Raw genomic sequence first — 20,949 nt, forward strand, 5'->3', positions numbered from 1 at the left:
TGATGGCTTATTTGCGACCGGGATCCATGATTATGTGGAGAAATAGCCAGGGAGGCCATGGCGGCAACATATCCGTGAAGCATGAGAGCCATTTAATTGTATGAGACAATTTCAGTGTAAGGACTGTGATTAAAAGGTGATTTGATTCTGCAGCAGTCTGCATTTCACTGACATGCACAATATATTTGCTTATTGGGGTTATAATTTTTTTTTTCTTTTTTTAATATATTGATTTACATAAGGATGGCCTGGGTTTCATTTAATGGTTAAAAGGACAGTACAATTAGCATTTCCATGGTAAAGAGACATACATTTAAACACCAGATAATTTTAAGTAAATAGCAAAGGCCAAATGTTATATTTGGGCCATAAATGAAATGAGGCAAAATGCTGATGAAATGTTTATTTAATGTTGCAGTGATCCACCCTTGGGATGGATTGTCCAGGGTGCACTTGGTGTCTGCACAAACTTTGTTTCATGTATTTCTCCAGATTGCATTAAACAGAAATGAATTTATCACATTGTTTAAGTGTGGTAGTATGTATAAATGTAAGGTATGTTTCACAGCCTGTTTGTCAGTTTTTTTAAAAAAAAAAAAAAACCTCTCTATAACTTCACCTCTCTGCTAAATGTTAAATAAAATCCGGGCTGGATAGGCACAGCCGTCCACAAACTGCCCCATCTGGGAATAAGGATTACAGTGTTATTATCTTGCAGGGATTATGGATTTCTCTCTACCACTGAGTAGAGTGTGGTACAATGCAAGTAAATCACAACATGATGTTTGTACAAAGCCTTCATTGTCCTCCTCTAAAGAAAAAATATCCTAAAGGAACAAGATAATGCCACAGGATGTATTGTTTGTACAATTTTTGTAATTACAGTTAGTTCTGCTTTACAGATGTGAAATAAAAAATGTATTGTCTATTACAGCTACACAAAAGACGTTTAACTCATTGATTTAAGATCTGATAATATTCAGTTATTTACTTCTTTGTTCTGACATAAAACAAAAAAGATTTTTTCGGGCATTTGAGAACCAATCAATGCAATCTATTATTCTGGTATTTTTTTACCACTCTACATTGATTTCTATAATCAGCCTGAGAGCCAGCTTGTTTTATAATCTAAATGGTACAGAATTATTATCAAAACATGAATTTTATCAAATAAATCCATTGTATTCTGAAATATGCTGTACAAATAATGTAATACATTTGTACAGGAAAAATTTTCAAGCGAATCAAGGTTTTATTACTTCGCTTGCATACCCAAAAATGATCATACTCAAGAGGAAAGCAGGGAAAGATGCCATGAAACCTGCATAATGTGACGTTTTGTACTAAAAATGTATGCATGACTGGAAGATGATGATGATGATGATGATGAAGAAGAAGAAGAAGAAGAACAGGGAGGTGCGGTGGCGCAGTGGGTCTGACCGGGTTCTGCTCTCTTGTGGGTCTGGGGTTCAAGTCCTGCTTGGGGTACCTTGTGACGGACTGGTGTCCCGTCCTGGGTGTGTCTCTTCCCTCTCCAGCCTTACGCCCTGTGTTGCCAGGTTAGGCTCCGGCTCCCCGCAACCCTGTATGGGACAAGTGGTTCAGATGATGATGATGACAGCAACAAAGGGGGTATGGTGGTGTGATAGGTTCAGCTGGTGCCTGCTGTGTTGAGAGTCTGGGGTTGAAGTCCTGCTTGGGGTGCCTTGCAATGGACTGGCATTCTCTTCTGGTTGTGTCCCCTTCCCTTAGGCCATGAGCCCAGTGTTGCTGGATTAAGTTTTGGTTTATCGGGACAAGCAGTTCTTGATGATGGATAATAATAGCAAACAATGTTGAATTTTCGTGTTAAGTTCAGACGTTGAAACTAATGCCTGTTTTTTAACTGTATTGTGCTGACAACGGCGGACAGGCCACTGGATCGCTTCAGGGCCTGTATGATTTTTTAAAATTGAAGCAAATTAAACTGATCGTCAGCACCATACCTCAGAAAGTCTACTCTCACTCTCTGCCAATCAGAAATCATTACTGCAGTTTATAAATCTTAACGTTGCATGAGCAAAAAAAAAAAAAAAACATGAGAAAAGAATGAATCTCTTTGGAAACTCTTCTTGGTGTCGACTGGTAGATTTATTTGTATGACATAAAATCTGCCTCCATTAAGTGAGACAGCCAGACTCTGGTCCCTCTAATCAGCAATCTGAGTAGAGCTTTTGGATTACAGGATTTTTCAGTGATTGGATCTCACAGTCACAAGGGATGCAGTGAAAACTGAGACAACATGAAGCCGTCTTTCACAGCCAGCTTGCTAACCTGTACAAAATAACCGATACATGCAATGCTAATCTAAAATATTTTATATGTTTTTCTGCCACAGAAAATTGCAATGCAATTTCCTTCCTGAAATGGACACATTTTGTTTAAAAGCCACTACACTTTCTCCTCCCCTTTTCTTAATAGAAGTGGAACCCTCTGTGTTTAGTGCATTAACCACTTGATCTCAGAACTTCATGGGTAAGTGTACATGGGAGCCAGAACAAATTACTTAATTTCTTTCATTCTAGAGTGCAGCATAGATGGATGACTACAAATTCACCCTGATCACAAATCTAATAATGATGGTAGGTGATAAAAGAGTTGCAGTACACTGTGCACCTGAACATAACATATAAAGATGTGGTTCTCATATCAAGCTGACTGCGGCTATATCACCCTGCCCAGAACTAAATGAGTCAGGATCCTCGCCATGTGAACAGGGTGATAGGCGGGAATGAGGCCGGTAATTATGAGCGGATGTCTGTTCATTTCACATTTGAATACATCAGTCTGGCCTTATTAAATCCTAAATATATGACAAAGACTGCATATAAAAATGCAAATCAATCATTCTAAAAGATTTTTCTTTTTTTTTTTTTTTTTTGCTTTCTGCTCTATCACCCAGAAAAGGAGGTACCAATTGCACGGTGTACAACAAGTCACTGGCTGGTATATAATTTAGTGAACAGATGACAATTTGCATAATTAGTTGCAAATTTCAATTCTAAATTAGTTTTTTTTTCCTAATCGAATCCTTTGCATTTCATTTGATAATTAGTATAAATTAGAACCTTAAATTCAGATTTACTGAAAAAAATCTGCCACTTAAATTCTGTTATATTCCACATAATTCTGTTAATTTTTTTGTCATTTTGTACTCAGATTGTTTTCAAGGGATTTGGTATACATCATTAAGCTGTTGGTTGCACTGCTGTGAATTTCAGTTATACATTTACGGTATTCTTTTATATATTCAAAACATTAATATTTTAAACTCGTTTTAGGTATCCATTCTTTCATATGGCCGCAATGCAGAATTTTATAAAGTGGCATTGTGTATAGTGTGCTATGAACAGAAGGCTGAAACTGAGGCAGAAGGCAAACTATATCCAGAATGGTTGCTCAAAGTGACAGGGCAAAATATGGCTGCTTTTCATCCAGCCCTCAGGGCAGAATACATAACAAAATAAATACTGCCATTGCATGCTGGATAACAAATTGTATCGCATCTATCTATCTATCTATCTATCTATCTATCTATCTATCTATCTATCTTATAATTTCTTATACATATCTGTGTATCTGTCTTTATTTATTTATTAATTATATTATTTATATGTAATATATGTAATATATATTTTATATTTTCACAAAATTACTAATCTTTCACATAAATATGCTGCCCTCAGGAAGACAAGGACATGGGATTTTGACCCCTGTTAGCAAGAAAAAATACTCAGTAACAATGTAACGGAGGCATAAAGAGGATTATTAATAACCACCACATGTTTGAGAAAAGTGGGTCCTTTTGAAAACAGCGCCCTGTTCTTCAGTCGGTGAATTGTTAGATAGCTTTCTGGTTGTATTGGAACATATCATTATAAAGCTAGGGAGTGAATGCTGAAAGGTTGCTTCTAGAAAACAAGGTGGAAAGATTGAGAGAGAAGGACCTTGACAAGCTGGACCAGACAAATGTGAAGTGCTCTCAGATGACACGCAGAGGATGGTAGCACTCCTTTTTATAGATGATTGTTAGTATTGAATAAATTGGCCTTTTCAATATTTTCAGGGAGGTCATTGGATCTACTGCATTTTTTAAGAATTGGTCCAAAGTTGTTAAAATGAATTTTATGGTGCCAGTGCTGCAGGTTGCAAGATCCATGTGATTCATCATAATCACTTATTTGATTAGGTATGGATAACAGGATAACAGCTAAAATTAACGTAGTAATGAAATGAAAGGCTAAACATTTTGTTGTACTACTGAGTGAATTTTTGTCTTTCGTTATCTTCGATTTTTGTTCGAGTTTTGCCTTCTTATGTAGAAAGAAAGAAAGAAAGAAAGAAAGAAAGAAAGAAAGAAAGAAAGAAAAGCCTTCCCATCTTTATTTAGTGATTGGTGGCCTGCTCTCATCTTGTGATAATGAGTGAAATTAGGTAAGCTTACTATGAATCTTGTTCATTTAAACACAGCCCTTTCAGAGCATTGATGGATGTTACATCCACAGATAATAGCATGCTGCATGTACATGTAATGAAACCCTAAAATAGATTAGATCAGTTTCACTGAAAGGCTCTGGGTAGATTGGTGCCTCCAAGCACTCAGCTGAGAGCAGCCAACCCAATCCTAATTCTAACCCTGGCCATTTACTGCAGACTGCTGTACATTTGTGTCAGGCTTGCTTGGCTTCCTGGGTTGCCATAGTAACCATTGCCTGAGAGGAGCCTGAATCTAAACCATAGGTCTATTGGGTTCTTATTTTGCAGTTTATCCTCTATCCCATTGGAAGGATGCTGCCTCATGACACCAAGAAAAAAAAAAAATGAAATCACCTCAAGCATTCAAAACAAGTATAATATAATTCAAAATAACAGCAGATCCTGTTTTCTGATGTATGTTAATCTTAGTACCCGGAGCTTGTGACATTGAACGGATGTTTAGTTTTGTACTTCTGTAAATCAACAGCTAATTTCAAAATAATAATAATTATAAATACACACATAACATCTACAACCGCTTGTCCTAAACAGGGGGATGGCAAACTGGAGCCTAACCCAGCAACATGGGGTGCAACGGCTGCCAGTTTGCTACAAGGCACCCCAAGCAGGCCTTGAACCCCAGATCCACCACAGCACAGACTCTGGGCAAACCTGCTGCACCATGACTCGGAATAAAACAGAACAAAGAAAAACATAATGGTTTGGTACTAATTATAACACCTAAAGAACAATGTTGCAGAGCTATGGCTAAGCTTTGGTAAGCTTTGCAAAGCCTGTTTTGCTCTTGGGAGACTTAGTTTTTGGTACCAGGCAGAAGCCCCTTTTGTCTGAGAGTTGAGTGAGTTTATGTGACACTTGGACAGGTCCCCAGTGCTGACTGGATCTGTGCAGCTCACAGCTATTACCTCTATCATGCTGGCTCTAAAATAAAGCATTCAGCAGGGTGCAAGCGAATCCAAAAATATAGATATTGTACCAAGAAAAAGTAACATGTTAGCTCTGATGTTTTCATATGTGCCTAAAATATCGCACAGAAATGTGTGCATGTCATGTAACCCATGCCTATTTTAATGCCATTTCTTAAGATATAGAGTAAACAGATTTCATCCTAATTGCAATGAGTTATTGTTGTATTGTTGTCATTCAATCCTAAACTGATTTTAAAACTCCCGGTGATGGAAAGAGTGCCACATACAGTATACTGTAGGCATATATTCTTCACTGAGATAGTTTGCCTCTTTGTTAATACGTCTTCCAAATGAGGCAGCTGGTAGGATACTGGTTAGCACTGCTGCTTCTGTATCTAAAGGTTATAGGTTCACTCCCTACCTTTAGCTGTAGTACCCTTCAGCCACATGTTTACTGTAAATTATTCTGGTTAAAAATTACCTACCTTGATAAATAACTATAACCTTAACATTATAAGTTGCTTTGGAGAAAAACATCAGCTCAATTAATAAATGTGATGTGAATTACCAAAAATAGCTTTACCATGTCACAACAGTCCAGATTTCACCAGTAAGTAACCTTTAAATTAATGTTATTTATGTTAATTGTAAAGTTTCAGTGATTATAAGATACATCGGGAAGCGGACTTGCTTTTGGTCTTAAGTTTAGTAAAAAAAGACAACACAATTTTTTCTGTCAGTACTGTAATACTACCTTTTTAGTTTTCATTTGTTCTTTATACGTTACCTACATTTTTTCTTGGACTTAAGCTTTGAAAAAGAATGCTACAAAAATAATTTTTGCAGTAAGAGATTTATCTCAAAGTTTTCAGTACGTTGATTAATTGTGAATTAATATAGGAATTATACAAACTTGATAGAAGTTCACAAGATAATATTGAATGTTATTCCAAAATTATTCCATAATAGTTGGCACTACATTATACAGATAAATTTACAAACCAAGATGGCAAAGTAGCAGAAGTGTATATATATATATATTTAGAACTCTAACTTGTATGTACAGTTATATACATATATACACTTACAAATGTGTGTGTGCATTCTAAGATCTGCTCCCCATCATCTGAATTCCATGTCACATTTCCTTACATCAAAAATGAACTATTAAACCAAGGCATCTGGAGTGGGAATTGTGCAAAAACTGAAGCTCTGTCTGATCCCTGCTCGAAAGGGCAGATAAATTGGTTCTCAATTACACAGCTCTGCCTGTTTGTCAACGCCATTTGCACTAATTTCACACATATTTCAAGAAGAATTTTTGTGCTACTGCTATGAAAGAATTACGGAGGGGTAAGCATTTTCAGATGTGTTTACATTTGAAACTGGTAAAGTGAACATGGGCTACTGTGTATTCCATTCTTCTAACATTGCTATTTTTTATTATTAAATGTCTGTGATGAACTTGGGATTTATATAAAATTTCCTTAGTAGAAATCATAGTGTGCATTTGACAAAAAGAAATTACTTGTCAGTATGTAACATATGCCACTTACTGCTAATGAAAGACAATTTTCAGCACAGTTATAGCCACTTCCTTTTCATTTTAATAATACAGGGCAATTGAGCTCTAAAAGAGTTGCACACTCAACCCCCTGTTATTTGGTTTCTCCATATCTGTTTTTGCATGTATCTGTTCAGCAATTATTAATACCACTTATCACTAATAGGCTTAGATTTAATCTGGTCTGCAACATTATGTCTCGACCATGATATTTTGCACGATTTGATATTCAGTCAAGGTTAATATTTGGTCCACCATGACTGATAGTGAATGAGTAAGTGAGTGATCCAGTTAAATGATTAGCTATTTAAAGTTGCTAAACACTATAAACTGCAATTTTTACTAAACTTGCCATTCAATTAGTTTTCTAAAAAGATCCTAATAATCTAGTCATAACAACCCAGTACACAACCAGGATTAAAACATTCTTACTTTGTATTTATGTATATTAATGTCATAACGTTTTTGAAATATTTATTTTATTAATTTTTTGTCAATTCATTCCTTTGTCGGTTAATTCAAGGACGCAGTTTCCTCTTGTGTAATGTAGGGCTGTGGTGGTCCCATATCTCATATCCCTATCCCAGAAGCATAGGTATAAGGCAGGGCACACCATGGGCAGGGGAGCAAAAATCTGCAGTGTTTCATTCATTATGTTTCTTTTAATTTATGGCTACAGATAAAAATTATTTCAGCTGATATTCTGAACAAAACCTTGGGTCATACATGCAAGGCAGAACTGGGTCATGGAGAACTTATTGTCCTCTAATACTCACTTTAACTGTGGCAGAGAATGTCATATATCAAATATTAGTGCATACAGCACAGTCAAAGAGAGCAGGGACACAAGGAAAGTTCTACACCACATTCCTATCTGTCTGAAGACAAAAATTAACCAAGGTGGTCGCCAGTGGAGCTGAAGAGAACAGTGCCCCATGCAGAGTTTTATGTGATTTCTGTACACACTTATCTGTTGTTTGTTTAAACAAACAAACAAACACACAAACAAGCACACGAACGAACCAACAAACCAACGAATGAATGAATGGGAGGGGGGCATGGTGGCACAGCGGGTTTGGCGTCCCGTCTTGGGTGTGTCCCCTCCCCCTCCAGCTTCGCGGCCTGTGTTGCTGGGTTAGGCTCTGGTTTGCCACGACCTCACTTAGGACATGTAGTTTCAGATAGTGCATGTGTGTGTCTGTGTGATAGATAGATAAATAAATAAATAAATAAATAGGGGAAAATTTTCAGCCAGCAATGTGCCAGCGGTTCACGTAATAATAATGCCTATTAATAATGCCTATAAGCACCACTTTACAATAATGACAGAGCCACAAATTAGTAATAAAACATGTTGCTTTGTTCTTGAGAACACCCTTGGAAAATGCTGTTGACCATATATCAAGCAGATCAAGATTTTCACCACAAGCAGAGTCCCTTGCTGCTGCACATTGAATTCTGCTGTAACAAGGCTGTATAACGGCTACCATATGATACGTGGTGGGGCTATTTCCCAGTGCAGAAGCTGTTAACATTTCTGTAATTACTTTGTTCCCTTTTGTTCCATGGCTTGTTGGCTACTGTACTTCATCTAAATTGAGCCTTGTGAGCCGAAGGCCAGCTCCTTTATGTAAATTAGTTCTCTCCTAATATCAGCCCAACTTGGCACTACAATGGTGGTATACACGTTGCCCCTGGATGTAATAATAAAAGAAAAGAAAAACGAGTAGTTCTGCACTGAAATTTCTCTCTAGAAACATGAGCAAATGAAGCGACATGATTCTGTCTCTACTGGTCTAATTTTACACAGACAACAGTAAGGTTAAGAGTTGCATAGATTCTAGGCCAAACAAGGATGGAAGGAATATACACACATATCTTTTGCAAGGATGACTGAATCATATATAATTCACATACATCATACATCTGTCACTGTCTCAAATGAGCATTTTTATGTGCTGCAGTTAAGCACTCTTATATCTGTACTTTTTGACACATGAATCTGCCCATGAGAAATACTGGCCATGTTTTGACTGAACTAGCTTGTATAAAGCATATAATGAAAAAATTACCTGAGGTCCTCAACTTATAAACACAACTCGGAACAAAAGTCTGTTTGTAATTTGATCTATTCATAACTCCTGAATATATCCCACCACTAATTAATGTATTAAGTTCTGTAAAAACCACAGCTTTAATTTAAAAAAATAAATAAATAAAAAATTAAAAATAAAAAAAAAAAAAATCAACAAAAATCTCTTCCATCCGTTCAGCCAACAAATAAATCACCTGTCATCTCTGCAGTTTCCCATTCATCTCAGTTGACTGATTAATTATACAAATATGTTCAATATTTGTCAGCTTCAGGCCATTTTTACATTTATTCATTTAGCAGGCACTTTTCTCCAAAATGACGAACATCTCATAGAAAATACAATGTTTAAAGTTCACACATCACCAGTTAGGCTAAAGCAGTATGAGCTGGTCAAGTAGCAGCAAGTTCAGGGAACTTTTTAGCTTTTTAAAATCAACTATTGTATTAATGAAAGCTTAATAGTACTGATACTCCTCCTTTATTTATCGTCAATGTGCTGTAAAAACCTTGGACATTGTTAACTTTGATTTAAATTAAAATTAAAACGAATTAAAAATGACTGAAAAGAAAAATACATTTTTTTCAGCAAAACCCTGCTGAATGCTCATTGTTGAGTGATTTCTCCTGCAATTCTGTACAGCATTTATCATTTTGTTATTGTCACCAGCGTTCAGATGCACCTGACCTGAGCTGTAAATGCTGTGCAGCTGAGTTAACTAATGTGATTCCATGCTTCTTTTCTGTTTCTTTTCTGTCTGGCTTATGTCTTACTCCTAACTTATGATTACATGTATAAACACAGCTCACTTTTGCTCCAAAACAATTAGACATTTTTTAAAATAAAAGAGTGAAAAAATTAAATTAAAAACAAGTAAATACGGTGTAAAACGTCTGTTTCTGAAAATTTGCAACTCAAATTTTTGTAGCACAAAGAGCACAGTCTACCAATATGTTTTCACAGTGACTATTTCTGCCTGTAAGAATACTAATGAGACTGTTATTGGAACCACTGGGGTTTATTCATTTCATACTTTTTATATTTTGCTTAAAGGCATATCAGAACAAAAATAATGCCTTAATGCATTGCTACATTATTTATTAGTGAAATGGATCATATAAAATGCAATAGAAACATATAAAAATAAAGGATACACAAATGAACTGCAGTTTTTAAGCATATCATTACTGAGTTTCAAACCAATATCAACCATATGCTATGTCTGTTACATTTTGAGATCTGAGACGCAAACATCCTTTTGACTGCATAGCCAACAGCAACTAAAATCAATGCACCAAATGAAACCAAAAATTGCATAAGCCTGTGAATTTGCAAGTGATTGTTGTTCAAATGACTTTACAAAGTGATAAGAGCATATCAGCTTTTTGTCCTGTTCAAGAAACAAGAACAACAACAATAATAATAATAATAAGAAGAAGAAGAAGAAGAAGAAGAAGAAGAGTCTTGAAACATTGACTTGAGGCTGCCCTTTATACAGTAAATTATCAAAATTATTTTTCTTGGATATAGCAAGTTAGCTTTAGGGTGTTTGTGACTATGAATGACTTGGACTTGACCCTTTTGTGAGGTTACATTAGAATGCCTGTTGCAAACAATTTTTCTGCACAACATAAACATTTTAGCTCATATCAAACAAAAATCTCAGTTACAGTTACAGTAGCTGCTAAAAACTTCAACAGTGCACAGATTTCGGAACATACACATACTTACATACTCGTGCACTCACATAATGTCCCAGTCAACATGCATACACAAACACGCACAAACACAAATCGTCAAATAAATTTTCGACTTTACACCCTTTGAAAGAAAGTGCCGTAAAAAACAACTTTTATCAGCCTCGCCAGCTGTCATCTTTTTTTGTCATATTGTAATGTACCCCCTGCAAAGCAAGTCACACAGTTCCTTTTTTAAAAATCCTACTACTGGAATCAAAAACATTCTCTGTGCATGATCAAAAACATTAAGCAGACGTGTGAACAATGTTTTCCTTTTCTCCATATTCAGAGTGAGAAATAGACCCCCTTTTTTTTTTTTTTTGCAAAGTAGCAAACGATGGCAGTGGGGGGTTGGGGGATTTAAATCAGAAACCACGGTAAATGGCAATGCAGCTTAGTCAATGTCAGGCCCTTGGAGTGCCAGCCAGGAAGTAGGTGGCATAAAGTCTCCTTGTGTGCGCATAATGCTGCTGGAGCTGGCTGTCTCCCACTGCCAGTGTGCCAGCACGCACCCATGCTCCTTTTGCACCACCTCAAAGGAACCCTTGATTCGGGGTCTCATGGCAAGTTAGCCCAAGTGGCAGTGTCTACTCCACCTGGCATGTGCTTCAGATGATGTGCCTAGCAGGTGCTGTAGTACACCTAGTATAGTATAGTGCAATGATGTGCTACAGTACTTTCTCCATTGTAGTGATTTCCCTGCAGCTCCTTGAACTTATAAATTTAGGTTTGGGGCAGAAAACGTAATAGAGTGTGGTCTAGAAAACCATCATGTGCTTTCACATAAGTTGCATCACTACTTACAGTACATGTCATGGAAAATGGAAAGTTGCTTTATTTAAATATGTAAAAGTTATTAACCTGAGCAAATGTAACAATTGCTATAGTTAAAACACACATTACAGTTCAATGTTTAATGCAAGTACTTGTTGGCATAACACCAATATACATAAAGCAGAACGCATAAACTATTCAATAAGAAAAATAATAACCAAATATAATATGTATGAAGCTCATACTTTGAACTTTATCACAGAGTTCTTAAAGTAAATATTTTATCACAACTGACTTGTATGCTTTGCTTTTGCGCTTAAATAACTAACTTTTCAGGGCCTCCATTTTAACATTGTTATTTTGTTCCAATTTCATATTGAATGTGTATATTTGTGTATACAGACACAGCAGTTTTACTTGAAAAATATTCATGAACCTATCATAAGTTACATTTTGCCTGTTCCAGTAACAATGAAAATAAATGTTTTTATTATTCACATTTATTTATTTAAAAGAGCTTTGTCTGAGATTTTCATGAATAAGGAATAAGATCTTTAATGCAACTTCAAATGTTAAGACAGTGGAAAGAAACTCATTGCAACCAGTATGGGCAAGCCAAAAGTATCTCTGGTGGTAACTTTAAAATATTATATATTACAACTCACTACTGCTTAAACCATTATTCAAATGATTTGTCTGCATGGCACAAAGTTTCAAAGCATTTTTCGTGGTGATTCAACTAATTTTCTCACCATACCAAGGATGTGAAATAATGCAGGGTAAGGTGTGTTCCTTATGCAGAGTCCTACAGATTGAGACTCTTTTTTTATTTTTAACACACTGTTATTACAGACTGTTAATTGAGACTTCTCACAGCTCTCAGCGACGAGACAGAGAAAATAATACATTAGAACTGTATTATTTAGAAAATCAGACAACTTAATCAATGATCTCACCAGGAGAGGGATTCCTCTCTCATCATATATGCATGGGGATTTGCATTTTAGAAACCAAATCACATTTGTTGTTATTTTTGATTTTTGCACTACTGACATGGAAATTATGGCACTCCACCTTTCCTGCAGACTTCTCCCAGTGTAGGTTATTTGAAGTGACTGAGAGAACCAGCGAAGCTTGTTGTCTGTTGAAATGTGAAGCATCCATAAATGAATAAATAAATAAAAGACGGGAAGCAATCGACTAGGAAAACGTGACCATATGGGACATCTGACCAGGGGAATGAGAAAAAAGATTGACAAGAGTTACATTTGTGATACATGTCATATGTTGTGCTAGTAGGATGAAGCATCCCTGCTGCATGACATCCCCTGGTATTTATAGATAAAAACAGATATTTAGATTGAGTTGAGTTCACCCAAGCTGACTTACTTCACAGACTAGCATACTTGCCGACAGTGTGTGAACATTGCAACACTGAAGCCATCTTTCCTGACCACTGTGATCACCACATGATTATCCACTATTCTATGTCCATAAACGTGTTCCCTTTTAGCAAAAACCACACAGACAGCAGATTTTCTTTTTTAGAACAAGTTGTAACCCTAAAATATGCATTTAAGGATTTGAAAATTGCCTACGGTAGCTGCTGCGAACCTTAAGGAGTCTCTAAATTGCAAGTGATTGCATCACCACCCCAACAAACCCCCTGGAAAAGGGGAAGGGGAGAGGGAGGTGTGCATGCAGCTAACATTGTTGTTTCAAGTAATCTTTTCTAACTGCTTGGATTGTTTAGTTCACATAATTTTATAAGAAAATGCCACAAAATAACAAAACAAGAATGTTTTCTGCTTCCAGTGAAGATCCAGACAAAATAAAGGTTTTACACTGTAATCCCTCCTTATATATGGTTTTTAATAAACATTTACAAATATATATGTGTGCGTGTGTGTGTGTGTGTGTGTGTGTGTGTGTGTGTGTGTGTGTGTGAATATTTATATACAATGCTGCATGAATTCTGTAATAAATTTTAAAGCTGAAAAAATAAAACTGAACGTGAACTAATATGCAGTCAGCTGAAAGACATCTTCTACAGGTAGTTATGAAAGTAATGATGGTGCGATTATGTAATTACCAGTAGCACCAACTGAAATTTCTTAATATTTACAAGAAAAAAAACTATGTGATGTTTAGATGGCCTTTTCCAATCATATTTTTCCTGTTTTCTTTTCATATTTCATTTGATAAACTATATGTACTTGCTGAGCTTTTCAGTAACTTGGAAGTTACTGAAGAGAAGAGCAGGCAAACTCAAGCTTCTGAACTCTTGTCCGTTGTCCATGTCCATCTTTCAGTCAAGGGTGCTTTCCCTTCTCACTTAAAGTTAAATCACATCAACTAGATGTTTGTTTACTGTAACTATGTGCATGGGTTAGGGAGACATGGCAACCAGCATAGTGAGCAAGTCCAGGTTATTGGTGTGGGGTGTGTGACACTGGTATGATTGCAATGTGTATGCATTTAGTTGCACATGATGTGTATCCATGTGGTAATGTGTGTATAGTAAAACATTGTGTGTCACAATTAACAGTAATGCATTCAACTCAATTTACTCACAACTTTGGGGGTCTTTGGATTTCATGAATAATGATATGTTTCTAAAAAAAAGGATAATTTACGATTATAGATGCTTCACATTTCAATGGACACATTCAACTGTCAGTTGTAATTTAGGGTCACAGTAGTCTAGAGTCTAGCCTGGAAGGGTGGAGTATTAAACTAGGTAGGTCACACCCAGGATAGGACACCAGTTCATTGCAGGGCAGTGAAACACAGTCACTAAGATATTTACGCTGTGAGTGACAAGAGAGAGTGTGTTCCACTGATGTATGGATGAGTGACCCATTGTAAGTAGTGTATCTAGCAGTGTAAGTCACCTTGGTGCATATGGTGTGTGGACTAGTGTAACACTACATAGTATCCATTGTAAGTTGCTTTGGAGAAAAGCGTCTGCTAAGTGAATAAGTGTAAGTGAATAAATGTAATGCAAATGTAAAGTTTACTCTGGACAATTTATACAAATAAATCCATCTGAAACACATCTTTCAACCCGGAACACCCAGAGGAAACCTAAACAAATGTGGAAAACATACAAACTCCACACAGATTCATAAACGTAAGCTAGAAGCGTGTAATTTTTAACTCAGTTACTTCAGTTATTATAGCACACTAGCTTCTTTCGTCAATCTGGACCGAGGACAGACTCAGGGTGCAGGTCACACTTGTATTTTATTCATGCTGTTTACAGAAACAGTGAGTGTTGAGGGATAAGACACGCTCTCTGGCCTCCTTCCTTAGTGTCATGGAGGGTTTAAATAAAAAAAGGGTGAGCATATTGTTCCTCTTCCCTTCATGCTCTCTTGTTCAGTGTCTATGTTCTTCGCACAGTGACAAAGACGGTGTTCCTGGGAAATATATATTTTATGTTATAAATATTCATGAGCCAAAGTGTCAAAATGTCTTCGTCCAGTATGCCATGCAGAGTGTCTCTTCCCCTTTCTGGTAAGGTAGATTCTGGACCTCCACAACCCCGAGTTGGACAAGCTGTGTCTTATAACGAATGAAAGAACAAACGGACGAACGAATGGACTGACAGAAAAATGAATTAAACTACAAGCTGCAAATAGTACTGTTTGATACAAATATTATGAAACTGCTGGTGTTATTGTCAAGCATTAAGTACCTTTTATTTTGATTTTCTCATTCATTTTAGGTGAGTTTTCAAACATGAACCAATTATACTTTTTTGCATAAGAAATAATGGTGATTTGATCCCCTCACAATAAGAATTTCCCCAACAGGGTGATTTCATAGCACAAATTAACCCTGCTTAACGCTGGGATGTGTGTGTGTTTCAAAAACAGACTCGTGAGATGTTTTCAACATTGTCAGCATTAAGGCCTTAAAAAGTTTGTTAGGTTCTAGTCTATAGACATATCAGTACTTGTAGGATAGTTATCATATGCTAAAGAAAGTTTATTTATTTATTTATTTATTTATTTATTTATTTATTGTCTGGGATTTTCCACATCAGTTTAAAAGTCTTTACATGGACTCTTTCTGATCTGATGTCACATGTGCTGTGGGACAAAGACTTTGCAGCTAATTAAAAAGCTTGAAGTCAATCATATCATATTTATTTTTTAGGAGCTGGCATGTTGGTTCTGTGTATAAGAATGGCCTGTCCTGCTTTTGGGGAAGAGTTTCTTTCAAGATGTGATGGAAAATAAATGTTGATGTCTGGACAATCCAGCGTGATCTCTCACTGAGTGTCAGTGTAGGAAAGCTATTAATAGTGTCATGAAACTTAGCAGTTGCACAGGAAAATAATTGGACATGAAGGAATAACTGGCACCACCTGCCCAGCTTTCTCTTTTTATTCTTCTTCTCCTTCTTTTGAGTGGTGTGAGATTGCACTTCCCTGTTGAGAAATCTGCATTGCTACTATGTTCTGGAAAATTCTGAAACAAACTCTGATCTCAAGATTGTTCATTTCTCAGCAGCCTCAACCTTATTTCTCAGATAATCAAAAACAGCAGGGATCCTCTTATGACTTTCGGCTGACTTACCAAAGAAATAGGATTGTGTGACGAATTACAGTTATTGTTAACAGCATACTAATTTTCTAAATTTATAATTTACATTTGAATGTGTGCCAAATGTACTGTATGTTATGATCAGGTATGTAGCACTCTAGTCCAAATGCATTCTTAAAAAGTTGTGTAACCTTCAGCGTTAACATAAATTTTACATAGTCAACATCAGATTTATTACCTAATTAAATTCTTTTCATTTAATAAGGCAGTTGTGACTACTTCCATTTCATGACTTCCATGGTATTTAGCTTCAGGTGTAACATTATTCTGCCAAACAAATAAGGACAAAATGTGGGGCAAGTTATAAATCAGGTGTCATTTCCTCCAAATTGAAGGAATCATTGGCGGGAAACATGCAAAGAAATTGACTGAGAAAAATTCATTATGCAACAATTGCAGCAAAAGGAACTTTGCAGTAACATCATTTTTTTTCTTTGTGTGGTACAATGTAAAATATCAAAGGAGAATGTGGTATGCTTCAGAAGTGCACTTTATAAGAACACAAAGATGTGCAACCAGAGATCTGCAATGCACGTAGAAACTTGACATCCCAACTCCTATTCCAAGTTCACTGGAAGCGTTAGATCTGAACAACTGTACAAAGTGAATTATTAAAATACATTATTGAACAAAGGCATGAAATGAGCTATGAAGTAATCAGTTTTTTCTCTCTTTTTAATGTTGAATACTAAAAAAAGTTTCAAAGCAAAATACCAATGAAAATTCATTTGCATTGAAACAAGTTCCACGGCAAGTGTTGAACACCAGCTGAGTGTGGTATTGAACAGTTGTTACCAGCAGCTTTTTGCAATTAAAACCATTATGTTTTTTAAAAAAAGGGTATTGTTTCTCTACTTTTCTTTTCTGTTCTCTTCTTTTGATTCACAGTCTTAAATGCTTGGCTGTTTTTAACATGAACTCATCAACCTTTATGCTAAGGGTGACATAATTTGGCCTACATTATTATTATTATTATTATTATTATTATTATTATTATTACTGTATAGCTGAAGTCTTTGTCTAAGGTGACTCACAGTGTAGCAGATTTTTTTTGCATAGGGTCTCTATCATATGATCATTTTAGACAGTTTGTGGAAGTTTGCAATACGTTTAACACAATATTCGCGTTACAGATTTTCATGAAAATTACATTCAAAAGTGGCATGGTCTTTTTGTTTTTTTTTTTCTTTTTTTTTTTGTAAAGCTAAAAATTTTTTACAAGTTTTAATCCTAAAATCTCATGCTATGTTTTTTTTTTTTGTTGTTGTTGTAGAACCAGAGCCAAACTCCAGACAAGTCATTCAGTTCTATCCCACCCACATGCCCTCATAAGGTAAGCCCTAAAAAAGTGTTATTGAAAATCTTGTTATACAGAGACTCACAAATCAATAATAATAATAATAATAATAATAATAATAATAATAATAATAATAATAATAATAGGTGATTTACAATTACCAATTCAGTTGGAAGCACTATCTTTTATTTTTTTGTGATGCGTTATCCACTTTAACAACCTATTTTGAAAAGTGCTGCAGTATCACATCAGAAAAAAATATTAGTTAAATTATCATAACCTTCAAATGGTTTGGCCCTTGCCTCAACTGACTTCTCTCTGTGAATGTGCTAATGTGCCACATTGCAGCTATGGTGCTATAAATCAACATGCAAACTCCCAGCATCCTGTCAAAGTGTTCACATCCCTTTCTGGTTGACTAGCGGGTCAACGAAAGCAGCATTCCACTGATGCTAAAGGGAGAGTTATGGCGTGTCACGTCTGAGATCCTGTCGGCAAGTGGTAAACATGGACTGCGCTGGCCGATGGGACTCAGCTGAATGGGGTCCTGACAACGCTTGTGCAATCCTTGCCAGGCCGCGACATCAAAAGCGACGGCATCCTTTCACTGGCAGTGCTAAACTGTGCAACGTGACACAGTGCTTAACCGGAGAAGCAGTTAAAAAGGCAATCAGCTTCGTTCTCAGCCAGCCCACAGAAAGAGGCTTTAATTGCTGGTTCGTCCTTCATATGAACCTGAGCCATGCCTGTTAAGATCACCTTTAATAAGGTATTCTGAGCAGTGCTGCCATAGTCCGAGTCATTGGTGCAGCACCCATGTGAGCACATACTGTCAATGCAAAAAATAGTGTTGCAATTTCTGGCCAGACTCTCAGCTCACCCTGAAACAACTGTTCTAGACCGCTGCTTTGAAAGGAATTGAACTAATGTTAGAATTTCCCTGTAACCAGCAGAACAAAGTCTCTTTCAGACTTACGCAGATTAGGGGCTCCATGATCCATGCAGGTAATATGCAAAGAAACCAAGAGGCCAGTGGAATAATTTAGTGGGTCACTCTGAAGAAGTGAACAAATAGGAGCATATAGGAAGAGATTATATAACGCTTCAAGATTTTGTATGTACTGTATATGTACTAACAGGAACACCTGAAGCTTGTTTTTGGCTATATTGCATTGATTCTTCATTAAACTTATGCAAGTTATCAATCGGAATCAAAGAGAGGGAGGAAGAGGAGAGGAACAGTGCGAATGGCAATGAGGGTACTGTAAGTGTCTGTAATTGTGCGTAGTGTTGCTGTACATGTGGGCCAGATCCTGCGGTGTTGGGACTAGAGTGAACATGATTAAGCAGCAGTCCAAGTGGGCTGGCAGCTTGGTCTCCCCGGGGGCCCCAGTCTCCATTGCGATTCCACTCCAAAGGCCATACATTAAATCTGGAGATTCCCTGAGGTCTGGCCATTGTTAAACTCCTCCATAACAACACACATAATGTGCATAATGCTTCTCTCCTATAGTTCGCTCACTCAGGCCATCTGCCACAGGTCACAAAGCTCTTTGGATGGACGGCATTTTGACTGATAGTGAAAATGTTACAAGGTCTAACCACAAAAGTGGCCATGGCCTTTCCCACACAGTAAAATTTCTAAAATTTCCACTTGGGAAAGAAGGGAATAATTAACTTATGGCAATAAAACACAGTGTCGGACCTTTTGTGTACACCCCTGCTATGCCTACATCGGTGTTGGAGCGGGAAGAGAAGGCAGATGGAGACATATTTGATCCTGCTCTTACTGTGAGTGGTGCATGCTGGACCTTGGCACCGACAGACAGCTAAAATTGGTACAAGGAACATTCCATCTCATACACCTGTGGTAGGGTATCTTTATAGCCATGTTACGCATCCTCCTGTCTGTCTGTCAATTTATGCACAGGGGACCCTTGTCTTAAAAATTCACCACTCAGAGGACCATGGAACCGGAATCTACCTTTGTGGTAACCACAGGTACCCTTGGCATGGAAATGAGGGTTAGTCTTGTATTAACTGAGGGCTTGCGTGCTGTCAAACTTGAGTTGGCAGGTCTTTGGCTTTGAGCTTAAAATTCTGCTACAGTATGAGCCTGGAACTCAGGAGGACGAGAGAGAAGAAAAAAAATAGAGCAGTACACCACCTCACCAATATACTCTAAAAGTGTCACTTTGGTGCACCAAAACAGTTAATGCCAGAAAAACAGCAGTGTTACAAACAGAGAAACAAGCAAGGGTGACATCGAGGAAGGTCACCGCTGACCCCTGGGTGTGAGGCCTGTATGGGCAGCTGTCACCAGTGAGCACAGCGGGCCCATGCCAGACAGTAAAAAGGTGTGCCACTCTGCCAACATGCTCTGCCATACGGGAGGACATATGATGCTTCGCACCCTTGTTGACTCCTCCGGATCACACTTTGCCATTGCTTCTTCCGCTCTGTTGCTGGCGCCTTCTGTGTCCACACCTTGTTTGACATTGTACTTGTGTCAGTTTGAGGTCTGAGGAAACCAGTTCATCAATAGATGCCTGCTCGAAATAAGATCACCAAAGCATATTCAAAGTATTAATTGTCAGAACATCAAAGGTTCTTTAAGCTTTATTGCAAATTGCTGGGGCTTCTCTACAATGTCAACATTAGCACTGGAACTATGTTTAATGGCTAAATTCGACATCCTTTAGCTAACTCTGTAATTACGCTGTATTGCACAGCAGTACAATGACAATAAAGTCTTCAACTGCAATTGCACTGCTTTATAACTTTTACTGAAGTCAGTTCAGTAAGCGACTGTCAACAGCTTTTAACTGTCTAATGTTGATATTATGAATCAACTTGAAGATTCAACATAAAATCAGGAAGACAATGAGTAAAGCATGTTCATAGAATATAGCTAATGCACGAGTTTTTCCTTTCATTGGATTTTGAACATCTGAACTCACTGCCCGTTTCTTTGCTGTTTGTGTCTTTGTTTTCTTATACTTAGACTGTCAGCTCCTCCCTCTGTTGTAATTGTCTTTGAGAAAGACGTTTATCCTGAACTGCACTAGTAGAAAAACCTTTAATCTGTTTAAACTGGTTAACAGTTGTACATCACTTAAGATAACGGCATCGGCTTAATGCCAAAAAAAAAAAAGAAAGAACTGCATTTGCGGCAGCAGTCAGTATGATGGTTGGAATTTTCACTTTGCAGTTGAAGGACACCAATTTGAATTTACCTCTGCTCCTCTACACGAATCAAGGTGTTTACATTGTGTTAATAATAACTCAGCTTTATGAATGGGCAAATAATTTAAATTAGTTTACAGTACAAACCTAACACTGTAACTCACCTTGGAAAATGGCATCAGAAAATAATAATAACAGACTGTGGTGTTTTACCTTTTGGTATTTATTTGATTAGTGTG

At 37.0% G+C, this 20,949-nt stretch overlaps 1 protein-coding gene across 1 annotated transcript in view; it reads left to right on the forward strand.

Moving 5' to 3' along the window:
* The window catches only part of pcdh11 (protocadherin 11), a 185,773-nt gene that overhangs the window by 65,627 nt on the left and 99,197 nt on the right, over positions 1-20,949 (forward strand). Inside the window, exon 4 of the mRNA XM_018737438.2 lies at positions 17,501-17,560. Within this exon, the coding sequence (XP_018592954.1) occupies positions 17,501-17,560 (60 nt within the window). The remainder of the gene's footprint in view (positions 1-17,500; positions 17,561-20,949) is intronic.

Source organism: Scleropages formosus, chromosome 13 (assembly GCF_900964775.1).
Source record: "Scleropages formosus chromosome 13, fSclFor1.1, whole genome shotgun sequence".
NCBI classification, from domain to species: domain Eukaryota; kingdom Metazoa; phylum Chordata; class Actinopteri; order Osteoglossiformes; family Osteoglossidae; genus Scleropages; species Scleropages formosus.